The 12,233-nt window shown below is 49.0% G+C and overlaps 1 protein-coding gene across 18 annotated transcripts in view; it reads right to left on the reverse strand.

Annotated features, from left to right (window-relative positions):
• Nucleotides 1-7,264: 7,264 nt before the first annotated feature.
• EXTL3 (exostosin like glycosyltransferase 3) overlaps nucleotides 7,265-12,233 on the reverse strand; it is a 157,761-nt gene continuing 152,792 nt past the window's right edge. For all 18 annotated transcript variants that reach the window (XM_039530564.1, XM_039530554.1, XM_039530565.1 and 15 more), the window contains one exon: nucleotides 7,265-7,807. In XM_039530564.1, the coding sequence (XP_039386498.1) occupies nucleotides 7,598-7,807 (210 nt within the window). In that variant the 3' untranslated portion in view covers nucleotides 7,265-7,597. The remainder of the gene's footprint in view (nucleotides 7,808-12,233) is intronic.

Consider the following 12,233-nt stretch of genomic DNA (forward strand, 5'->3'; position numbering starts at 1 on the left):
CTGCTGCAGCTGCCCCCCAGGTCTGTGCGTGTACCTTTCAAGGGCCACAGGAGCTGCACAGGTGAGGCTTGGGGGAGAACTGGGGGGCAGAATAGTTGGTGGGGGATGGGCAGAATAGTTGGTGGAGCTGAGGCCAGCACAGGTAGGGGCTGTGGGGGCAGAGGTTAGGGCAGGGGGTTACTAGTGCTTGAAGTGGCCTGAAAGAGACAGTGTGTGGGGCTACCATCACTGCCAGATCTGCCCACCTCCCTTCCCAGCAACTGTCCCCCACATCGATCCAGTCCTCCCAATCCCCACATCAATTGTCATCCCCCTCCCGCCCCAGTTCTGCCCTCAAGCCTCACCTCTGCTGCTCCTGGGTTTCTTCACCCTTCTCCCCTCCCTGGGGAGATCCCCAGGGGGCAATCAACCTCTAGAGGAAGCCATGATCCTACATCCCTGCCCTAAGCTCCCCCCCCCAGCATTGGAGACTGTCCAGCCATCCCGCCAGCTCTCAGCAGCATGCGGGTAGGAGCCGGCTGGCAGCGCCATGGCATTTATACTCCTTTCTGGTTACAGCTGGAACGCTGAGGGCCGGGGCAAGGGAGACACTGACACGATGACGCCCGTGATCTAAAATCCCCTGAACTCAGGAGATAGCCCCAGCCAGGTTGGAGTTTTACCCTCGGCCAAGCTGCGAAGGGGCGATCGTCCCACTAACAATAAATAAATAATACACCGAGCGGTTCTCTAGCACTCTCCAGCGGCAGGCGTCCAAGTGCTTTACAAAGGAGGTCAGCACCATGATCCTCATTTTACAAATAGGAAACTCAGGCCCAGGGAGCTGACATAACTGGCCCAGGGTTAGCTAGATACACACCTAGGAATTAGGATACTGACCCAGCCATATACACCATGTTCCCTACTCCTTGACCCCACAATACCCCTCCCACACAAGCTCCTCCCACCTCTGGTGTCAGGTGGGAGGGTGGGAACAGCAGGTTCAGGAGACGGCTCTTCTCCTCCTCGATGGGAGGAGCGTGGAAGGTGGCGTGTGCCTCTGCCGTGTGTCTGTCTGTCTCTCTCAGAGATGGAAGAGAAGCGCCTCTCCTCACTCACGTCTGAGGCCCACAGGGCTGTACAGCTGCAGCAATTGTCATGGGCCCAGCCCAGCCCAGCCCAGCTAATAGCTCCCTGCCCAGATCCATCCAGCTCCCAGCTTTTAGCCCGAAGCTCTAACTCCGTGTGTGTGCGCGCGCGCGCGCTCCCTTTCTGAACCCACTGCTGCTTTCCCTCCATCGCACACACGCTCCCGTCACCTCTCCTGGCTCGGAGCTGACAGCACAAAAGCTGAATCGTGACAGGAGAGGGTACAGCAGAAAATGTCTACAAGGGACAGCATGATACGAAGCACCTGCCTCTGCTGTCTGGCTCCATCCCTCCTGCTCTGCGGTCAGGGGGCAGGCTGGGGCCTCACCAGGACAGTCGTGCGCTGAGTTCCTGCCCTGCAAAAGCCCTGAACGCAGAATGACGTGTCTGCTACAGAGACTAGAGATAATTGCTCTACCCTGGTTTGGCTTTCTAATGGTCTGCACACAGGCCTTCCCACTCCACGCACGTCTCTATGGGAGCACAGGTCAAGCAAGCCCCTGAGTGATGGTGCAATAGCCAATGGGTGTTCTTTCTTGCAAGGCTGACCCGCCCAAGCCCTGTAATAGGTGCCCAGATTGGTCGGTTTGGGGCAGATGTTGTCCCTGGTGAGTAGAAGTGAGCCATTTGGGTTTCCCCCTTACCTGCAGCTCCCTGAGTGCCTGTCCTTCTGCCCACTGGTTCTTCCCAATCAGTGAGCAAGACGTGCAAACACTCTCAAGTTAAACTCTCCGTTTATTTGATCCTTTTACAAAATCCAACATATGAATATTGTGCTCGTGTCAGAGGGGCTTTTTCTTCCTTTTTTTTTTTTTTAAATATTTTACAACCATTTAAAACCTGATGCTCACAGAGCAGTTAACACAAACATGGGATGGAGGGGAGAGTTTGGGATCCGCTGTGAGGACCATGGGAGTTAACCAAAAAGATGATATAGTAACAATATACAGTCAGTTGGATTCCACTGAAGTAGAAGATGCTATTTACAGTGAACATATACAGCAACACATGTGACACGAGAAAGACCTTACTTTATCACCAGGGCACCCTCTGGCCCAAATGCCCACTCCAATGTTAAGGAACAGAGAGAAAGGGACTGCATTGCTTATGGCCCAACGAGGGGAGAAGTGGTGGATGAGTGCGATGGAGTATCATCCTGCCAGTAGATGCTGGAGATGTGCTGGCTTTGGACTGCCTGTGCCTCAATCACTAACCATGCTTGGTGAGAAATTTGCTTTGCCTGAAATATAACAAGGCAGCTGACTGACTAATTCTGACTCCCTCACCCATCCTGATAGCAGCTGTTGGAATACAGGTTGCAGTAAGTTGGCAGAGTGATGCTCGCCCTGATGTAATTAGCCTTGCACTGCCTGGCCAGCAGGCCTCACGCTGCACCCCCTGCTCAGTCCGCAAAAGCCAAACGGCTGCTGATCTCACCATATGCTGCTCTGCAGGTGAAAAGGCACCACCAACTCGTATGGCACTGACCAGTACCAATGGTCGGCGTTAGGGAGACGTTTACAACCATTCCTGGCCTGCGTAGCTGGGGTGAGTTTGTTGCAATAGTTGCTGAAACCAAGCTGCAAGGCTTACAGTGGTCAATGGACAGAGTGGCAAGGTGAACAAGTGGGACCCAATTCACCCGGGGAGTTACAGAGGGATGGTCCATTACCTGTGGAAGGAGATACAGCCACTGCAGCCTGTAGTCTCTTCCTTTCACACCTGGCTGTGTAGAACCACAATAAACAAGACCAAAACCACCCCCATAGCTGGGAGCACAACTGCAACAGCCTTGTAACGAGATACTAATGATCTCCTCCATTTGGGAGGGAAAGAGCATTTGCGACACTGATGAAGGATGGGGGAATGGGACTGAGGTGGGGAAGGCCCAGAACAGTTCGGTTTTCAACCTTTAATTTATACATTTGACTGGGTTTAAAAAAAAACCCAAAAAACAGATGGAAATAAACATCCAGAAAAAACCCCCAACACACACAGAGTTTTAGATTTTGAGCTGCCAGAATTCCTGTTCTAAGGCTTCAGCTTGCAAGAGCAGCACAGCTGCTTGTCATGAAAAACGACCAGGTTGCTGGCTCAGCGTGTCAAATGGCAGCCGTGCCTCCTGGCTGGTGGATCTGGTAATACCAGCAATGTAGTAATAACATTTTAAAAACCTCCACCAGCAATGCAAACAGATCAATGCCACACCCATCTTTGATTATTACACACTTCTTCAAGCTTGGTATATTTCGGCCTGGAAAATAATAAAATCACTGGAATAATAAAATCGCCCCAAAGATTTTGAAAATAATTTGATCACAAGTTTTTTTTTTTTAATATATATATATATATTTATATTTTACAATTTTTGTTATAAAGTGCAATCCACAGTCTGCATTCGTCTCCATTTCAAATTCTTGCTTGTTTCCTGCGGGGTTGTGTAAGGGAGAGACGTGAGGGAGTGAACTACATCTTCGTGGGATGGAAGAGGAACTACATCCTACACAAGCACCTATGCTGCTGCCAACAGCATCTTCTTTAGGTCCAACCTCACGAGAGGAGAATTAACGAAGACACCAGCAGAAAGGTTTGCGATTCCTTTCAGGGAGCTGAAGACTTGTCTGTAGGGATGGGTATTCAGGATCATTCCTGCCAAGGAGTCCGGTACATTTGCTAACAGTCTTGTGCTACTTCTGCACCATGAGGGAGCAGAAAGATGATGCCACAGGCTCCTTCACGGTCTATCAATGGCCACTGGTTGCATTTTTAAGGACTGTTACCGTTCAAAGGGTTTGTATCGATAGCCTGATACTTTTGTGGCTAAAAACAAATTTAAAAAAAAAATCGATCTTGTTTCATTACACTCCCTGGTACTGGGAAACATGGAGATAGATACAAAGTGACACGTCCTCTCCTCTCCTGGGAAACAGGAGCATTGCACTTAGCAGTACGTCAGGATGGGTAGCAGTTACCTGAGCAGTGGATGGGGAGTTTTCATCATGGGGCTCACATTTTCTGCAGGGTTCACATGACCAATCAGCTGAAATACAGCCATGTGCAGCTGAACCTGTACCTGTCAAGTAAATGTCCTGGAGACTTGATGTAAGCTACTGAAAATGAGATATGTGGCTATAGTGCTCAGCTTTAAAGCCAATCAAAATAATAGTTCAAGTACCAGGTCAGTTATCTCACTGATTATATGCCAAATGCACCTATAGCTAGACTGAGATGGGGACGAGGGGGCATGTGGCAGATTACCCCATAAAAATGGGCATTGCTTTTAATCTTGACGGTGCCGGGTCATCGATCCTTGCTCCGACAGGCTCCCATTCTGTGACGTCGCAGATCGCAACAGGAACAACAAACTGACCGGGGGCAATTAAGAAGTGGGCAGTTCCTCCCCCAGCCCTGCCCCCAGACAACCAAAACCACCAGGAAAGTTTGGAAAAAGGCCCCCTATTGTTAAAGGGGCGCAGTCACATTTCCCTCTGAAAGCTTTGCATCTTCCATAATAACCAACCTGCTCTGGTCATTAACAGTAAGAGGAAGGTACCTTGGTCTCTGTTGTGCTGTTGGGTGTATTTGTGGAGAGCAGTGACACTGTTTTGCTGACGGTCAGTGGCATCACTCTCAAAACCAGTTCTGCAGGCATAACCCCTCTAAAGAGCACCAGGATGTGCAGGGGTGTTTCCCAGTACCAGCAGTCGGAAGGAATGTACCCAGAAAGGAAGGGGAAGGAGGTCTTGGCATGGCTAGTGCTGGCTGCTTTCAGGCCTGCCCAAAGGACCTGTAGAAACACAGCAGTGGAACAGGAAACCCCTCTGTTTGGCTCCACATGACCGAGAGACTCTGGTCGTTGGGGTGGCACTTTAGATCTAGATCCGGCATTGGCAAGAATCAGTGTCAGGGAGATGACGGGATAATATTAACAATGATTTTAGATGGCAACTGGGGACAATCAGTACATACTGACAGCGCTCCTGGGACGCGGCTACTTTACCTTCTGCAGGCTTCCGTTAAAAATCAAGTAGAACAGTTTAAGTGGCACAGTCGGTCATTCTGACACGGAGAACTATGGAGTCCTTTCTTGCATTATGGGAAATGAACGAGTGCACTGCCGAGGGCAAGGGAGCAAAAAAAGGAAACCGCAGCAGCAAGAAGGATGCAGACGCCAGGGCGGGATCACAGAGCACCACGGAGTTTGCTTCAGAGGAAGATGAGCAGACTCAGAGTGGACAAAACAGTGAGGTTCAAGAGACCCTCCCAAATTCTGCAGGAGGAGGAGGAGTTTGTTTTAAAGCCCAGTGCGATCACCTCCAAAGGCAGCCAGGGAGGAGGAACAGCCCTGCTGCGGCAGCGTGTGTGTGTGTGTGTGTGTGTGAGAGAGACAGACAGCCCTGCTGCGGCAGCGTGTGTGTGTGTGTGTGAGACAGCCCTGCTGCGGCAGTGGCGTGTGTGCATGCATGTAGGAGGGGAGATTTTAAAGCAGGAACACTGAAGCCCACGCCAGTCTTATCTGACTGCCGTGGGGGGTGTAGGCAAGTGAGCACATCATGGCAGGTGTGGTCTTGTAAAGCAGCCAGTCCTGCTGGTACTTCGCTTTAGGTCCTCCTGGCAGTTTGTGTAACGCTCAGAGGGCTTATTCTCTCCCTGCTGCCCCATGAAGACCAGAGCTGCATTTGACACAATCCCAAAAGGAGCAGCACCTTAAGTCCTACTGAATCTGAGCCCGCAGTTCTGAGGGGCAGGGCAGTGGGAAGCCCTGCTCACCACCACTGGTGCCTCTCACCGAATCCAGCCTCTCTGACTGCGTCTACACAGCAATTAAACACCCACAGCCAGCCTGGGCCAGCCGGCTCTGGCTGCGGGGCTCTAAAATTGCTCTGCAGACGTTTGGGCTTGGGCTGGAGCCCGAGTTCTGGGAGCCCACGAGAGGGGAGGATCCCAGAACCTGGACTCCCACCTGAGCCCAAACATCTACACAGCAACGTTCAGCCCTGCAGCCTGAGCCCCGCAAGCCCCAGTCAGTTGACCTGGGCCAGCCATGGCCACGCTGCAAGTCTTTTATTCCAGTGTAGACGTACCCTATAACAAACACCGCCTGCCTCCCCATGCGCCTCCTAGCGAAGCAGTGGCCAGCTCTCCCTTTAACCACCCTGGGGAAGAAGCTGCTCCTGCCTGGCTTGTGCGCGTGACCATCCCCCTCAGGTTTTTGAATGAGCAGCACCTGCCTTTTCTACTCAGTTAACGATGACGCCACGGACCCTTTGGAGCGAATCTCGTGCCATTCTTGGCACAGATCTTCAGCGCCAGCAAACGAGGCCCCTAGAGGATGGGGAACATTCCTGATGTCCTTGCTAAAAGGCCAAAATAGAGAGAATTTAAAGCAAGCTCCCTTTACGACTAAGCAGGTTACAGAAAACCACAGGGCCCCAGAACACACCCACCCTGGTTATTGCAGACGGCTGTCACCACAGGAGCAATGTTTAAGATCCCCAGATAGGATCCCAGGCTGTCAGAGTGGGTGAAGGTTAATAGTGTTCGAGTAGCGAGGAGCAGGAAGGGAAATGAGTGAGACCAGGGCGGAGAGGAACTGGGCTTGGAACGTCAAGTGTAGGTTGAGTGTGTGCAGCGGTAACCGAATCCCTGGACAGAGTGTGGCAGCTGAAGCCATCTGGAGGGCAGGTGAATGATGCCCCCTTGTCAATCTGGTTCTAGGAAGAGGGAAAGGCAGCTGGGGAGGAACCTCTGGACCCCCCACTCCCTGCTCTTCCCTCTCTGGGCTGTGACATGAAGGCGGTGGGTGGGGAGGGTGGCGGGGGTCTGCTGGGGAAGGGGAGCTCATCAGTGTGACACCTGAAAGGCCTCAGTAGCCAGAGAGGAAGAAGACCAGAAGCATCACACCTGAGGGGCACAGCCAGCTGCTTGGGCCGGATCGTTATAACTTGGGAGGGGAAAGTGACTGTACCCCTGCCCCGAAATGAGTTAGCACAGAGGACAATCGACACACACAGGAGTGGCTTGGGGACTGGGAATTGCCTCACCTGAGCCAGGCCCCTCCACAGCATGTTCTCTCCTACACAGTTCCCCCCCCCACAGGACAGACTGGCAGGCTTAAAAAAAAAAGCCTCACGCGGCAAATCTAAAACACTTTCATTTTAAATAACAAGAATTTAAAAAACGGTGGCCCTTGGCTAACGGACTAGCTGAGCTACTAACCAAAGTCTCCATTTCCTCAGTGTATGATCCTAGTAAGTGTCTTCACACAGGTCATATAGTCCAGTTCCATTTCACTTGGTGCAGTTACCCTGGGGTGGGTGGGTAAAAATCATTGATTAGAATCCAAGATTTTCCTTTTGCTTTGCATCACTGCCCATACTGGAGGCTTTTCTCGCTCGGAACCCGGCAAAGATCCCTCAGCCTCTCGCCCAGGTCCAGAGTGCTGAAGGGACCCCTCAGTAACCCCCTCCTAAATGAATTTGAAGCATTTAGTCTTGTCATGGGGCAGGCGGGTCTTGAAGAGGACAGAATCCACACGAAACTGGGTGTACAGGAGGGGCATGTACCCGTACACCTTGACAAAGAAGTTGATGCACTTGTGCCGCTCGTGGAAGTGCGAGTCGTCATGCGAAAGGGCCTGAGGGCAGCCAGGGCAGCGGAAGGTCCAGCGCGAGGTCACCTGGGAACAGAACATAAGAACATAAGAAAGGCCACACTGGGTCAGATCAAAGGTCCAGCTAGCCCAGTATCCTGTCTTCCAACAGTGGCCAATGCCAGGTGTCCCTGAGGGAATGAACAGAACAGGCAATCATCAAGTGATCCATCCCATCACTCATTCTAAGCTTCTGGCAAACAGAGGGTAGAGTGACCATCCCTGCCCATCCATGAACTTATCTAGTTCTTTTTTTGAACCCTGTTATAGTCTTGGCCTTCACAACATCCTCTGGCAAAGAGTTTCACAGGTTGACTCTGCTTTGTGTGAAGAAATACTTCCTTTTGTTTAATTTAAACCTGCTGCCTATTAATTTCATTTGATGACCTCTGGTTCTTGTGTTATGAGGAGTAAATAACACTTCCTTATTTACCTTCTCCACACCAGTCATGATTTTATAGACCTCTATCATATTTGTTATCTCTTTTCCAGTCTGAAAATTCCCAGTTTTATTAATCTCTCCTCATACAGCAGCTGTTCCATCATTTTTGTTGCCCTTTTCTGAACCTTTTCCAAGTCCAATATATCTTTTTTGAGATGGGATGACCACATCTGCACGCTGTATTCAAGATGTGGGAGTACCATGGATTTATATAGAGGCAATATGATATTTTCTGTCTTATTATCTATCCCTTTCTTAATGATTCCCAACATTCTGTTAGCTTTTTTGACTGCCGCTGCACATTGAGTGGATGTTTTCAGAGAACTATCCACAATGACTCCAAGATCTCTTTCTTGAGTGGTAACAGCTAATTTAGACCCCATCATTTTATATGTGTAGTTGGAATTCTATTTTCCAACGTGCATTACTTTGCATTTATCAACATTGAATTTCATCTGCCATTTTGTTGCCCAGTCATGCAGTTTTGTGAGGTCCCTTTGCAATTCTTCACAGTCTGCCTGGGATTTAACTATCTTGAGTAGTTTTGTATCATCTATAAATTTTGCCACCTCACTGTTTACCCCTTTCTCCAGATCATTTATGAATATGATTAATAGGACTGGTCCCAGTACAGACCCCTGGGAGACACCACTATTTACCTCTCTCAATTCTGAAAATGGATCACTTATTTCTACCCTTTGTTTCCTATCTTTTAACCAGTTACCAATCCATGAGAGGACCTTCCCTCTTATCCCATGACAGCTTACTTTGCTTCAGAGCCTTTGGTGAGGGACCGTGTCAAAGGCTTTCTGAAAATTTAAGTATGCTATATCCACGGGACCCCCTAGTCCACACGCTTGTTGACCCCCTCAAAGAATTATAGTCGCTTTGTGAGGCATGATTTCCCTTTACAAAAACCATGTTGACTCTTCCCCAAAAAATTATGTTCATCTCTGTGTCTGACAATTTTGTTCTTTACTATAGTTTCAACCAGTTTGCCCGGTACTGCAGTCAGGTTAACTGCCCTGTAATTGCTGGCATCACCTCTGGAGCCCTTTTTAAAAATTGGAATCACATTAGCTATCCTCCAGTCATCTGGTACAGAAGCTGATTTAAATGATAGGTTACATACCACAGTTAGTAGTTCTGCAATTTCACATGTGAGTTCCTTCAGAACTCTTGGGTGATACCATCTGGTCCCGGTGACTTATTAATGTTTAGTTTATCAATTTGTTCCAAAACCTCCTCTAATGACACCTCAATCTGGGACAGTTCCTCAGATTTGTTACCTAAAAAGCCTGGCTCAGGTTTGGGAATCTCCCTCACATCCTCAGCCATCAAGGCTGATGAAAAGAATTCATTTAGTTTATCCACAATGGCCTTATCATCCTTGAGCGCTCCTTTAGCATCTCGATCGTCCAGTGGCCCCACTGGTTATTTAGCAGGCTTCCTGCTTCTGACGTACTTTATTTTTTTGCTATTACATTTTGACTCTTTGGCTAACTGTTCTTCAAATTCTTTCTTGGCCTTCCTAATTATATTTTTACACTTCATTTGCCAGAGTTTATGCTCCTTCTATTTTCCTCACTAGGATTTAACTTCCACTTTTTACAGGATGCCTTTTTGCCTCTCACGGCTTCTTTTACTTTGTTGTTTAGCCATGGTGGCACTTTTTTGGTTCTCTTACTATGTTTTTTAATTTGGGGGATACATTTAAGTTGAGCCTCTATTATGGTGTCTTTAAAAAGTTTCCACGCAGCTTGCAGGGATTTCACTTTCGGTGCTGTACCTTTTAATTTCTGTTTAACTAACCTCCTCATTTTTGTGTTGCTCCCTTTCTGAAGTGAAATGCTACAGTGTTGGGCTGCTGTGGTGTTTCCCCCGCCACAGGGATGTTACATTTAATTATATTATAGTCACTAGTACCAAGTAGTTCAGCTATATTCACCTCTTGGACCAGATGCTGTGCTCAACTTAGGACTAAATCAAGAATTGCCTCTCCTCTGGTGGGTTTCAGGACTAGTTCCTCCAAGAAGCAGTCATTTTAGCCTTCAAGAAACTTTATCTCTGGATCCCGTGCTGAGGTGACATGTACCCAGTCAATATGGGGATAACTGAAATCCCCCATTATTGTTGAGTTTTTTATTTGAATAGCTTCTCTAATCTCCCTGAGCATTTCACAGCCACTATCACCATCCTGGTCAGGTGGTTGGTAGCATATCCCTATTGCTCTATTCAGAGGAACAAACATCATCATCTGACACACTGCGACAAAGCTCCCTAGAGAGCTACACATCCAGCAACCACCGATGTGCAACAGCAGCTTCCCGGCAGGCTGCAGCCACAGAAAGGCTAGTAGAAGAAGTGAAGAGGAATACAGCTGCCAACTGAAAACCCAGGGGAGGAGTTTATGACAACCCTACTCATGTGAAAAACAGGTTCTCTAATGGCCCCAAACAAGATCTTTTAGCTGAGCACTATGATCAGAACCTGGGCTTGTCACCTCACTAACGACCCTCCCTCCAGCAGCACAAGCCTCAGGAAAGCCATGCATTCAGTACACAGACTGAATCATCAACACCACTTCCTTCCGCAGCTGGGCTTTCCTTTGAGGTCTCCCATCCAAGTACTGACCAGATCCTAACCTGCTTAGCCTGTGAGCTGAGACAGTATCACAGCCTCTGATGGGACAGCTTCAGGTAAGTGCTACAACATCACACTGACTCTTCCTACTGCATGTCCTGGGGGCATTTCGCCCACCATCATTTACTATCTGTTGTTAGTTTTAAGACCAGAATGCAATGCTCTCTTGGCCCACAATGCACAAGAGATTGGAGCTATTTAGTTCGGAGAGGACCCAAATAACATGGCACATGATAGAGAATGGATCAATACACAATACAGAATGAAAGGTACAGAGAAGGGAAACTCGGTTCTGCTGGAGAACAAGGGGGCATCAATGAAATGGTGCACAATCAATCGGTGGAACTCACTGCCACTAGGTGTCATCGTGGTCAAAAGCGTAGCAGGGTTGAGAAAAGGATTAGACATTTATCTGGGTAATGGGAGAACATTTAGTTACATTACATAGAACACAGACATGTATATTTTCCATCTGACACAAACCCTCATGCCTCAGGATACAAACCAAGCCCTAACGGATGGGTGTTAAGAAGAGACTTCCCTTATGGGCAAGTTCTCTCTCACTAGAGGGCTTCCTGCACCTTCTTCTGAAGGTGGCTGGTAGCAAACACTTGAGATACGATTCTGAGCTAGACATATCCCTGGTTTGATCCTATATGATAATGCAGCAATGCCTGTGCTTCTAAATGAAGACTGTGGGTAGGCAGAGACGATAAGTGGCTGCTGGAAACCCAGCACAGAATAGATATTCCATCCTCCTCCATTCCCACGTTCAGCAGTAGGGAAGGGCTGAAGCTGCTAGCAGATGGCTAGCTGCAGCTCCCCGGAGTTATGCTGGGAGATGTGAAGGGTCCACTCTACTTGGGCACCACTGCCTTGGAAGAGCATTTAACTGCAGAGAGGATCCTTCGGAGGTCTGTCTTCCCACCCAAGGAAACGTGTCCCTGAGGAATGACAGAGGCTCACTCTCTTTTCCATTTCCAAGCAGAGACCCACCACCGCTGCCTTGATGGGACTGACCCTGACTGTCTCTCAGTAACACACCGACTGTGCTCGGCATCTTTGATTATTCTTACTAATGATGGGTGAATTCACTGCTTGAGAAGTGAGAGACCAACAGCCCAGGACAGATGCAGGCACAGTCTGGGTAAGTGCTAGGCAGGCTTCCTCTCACCTAGCTAAGACAATGCCCACACTGCAGCATCTCCTGTTAGTCCTGACATGGGTCACATGCCAACGTACCTCCACCAGCCACATCCTAGCCCTGGCACTCCACACAGCTCTCCCAATGCAACTGAATCTTGATCCTCAACATCCCTCTACTATTCCAGCTTTGAATCCCCTAATGGCTCTGCCATAGCACCTCCA

The sequence above is a fragment of the Mauremys reevesii genome, linkage group 3 (assembly GCF_016161935.1).
Source record: "Mauremys reevesii isolate NIE-2019 linkage group 3, ASM1616193v1, whole genome shotgun sequence".
In the NCBI taxonomy this organism is placed as follows: Eukaryota; Metazoa; Chordata; order Testudines; family Geoemydidae; genus Mauremys; species Mauremys reevesii.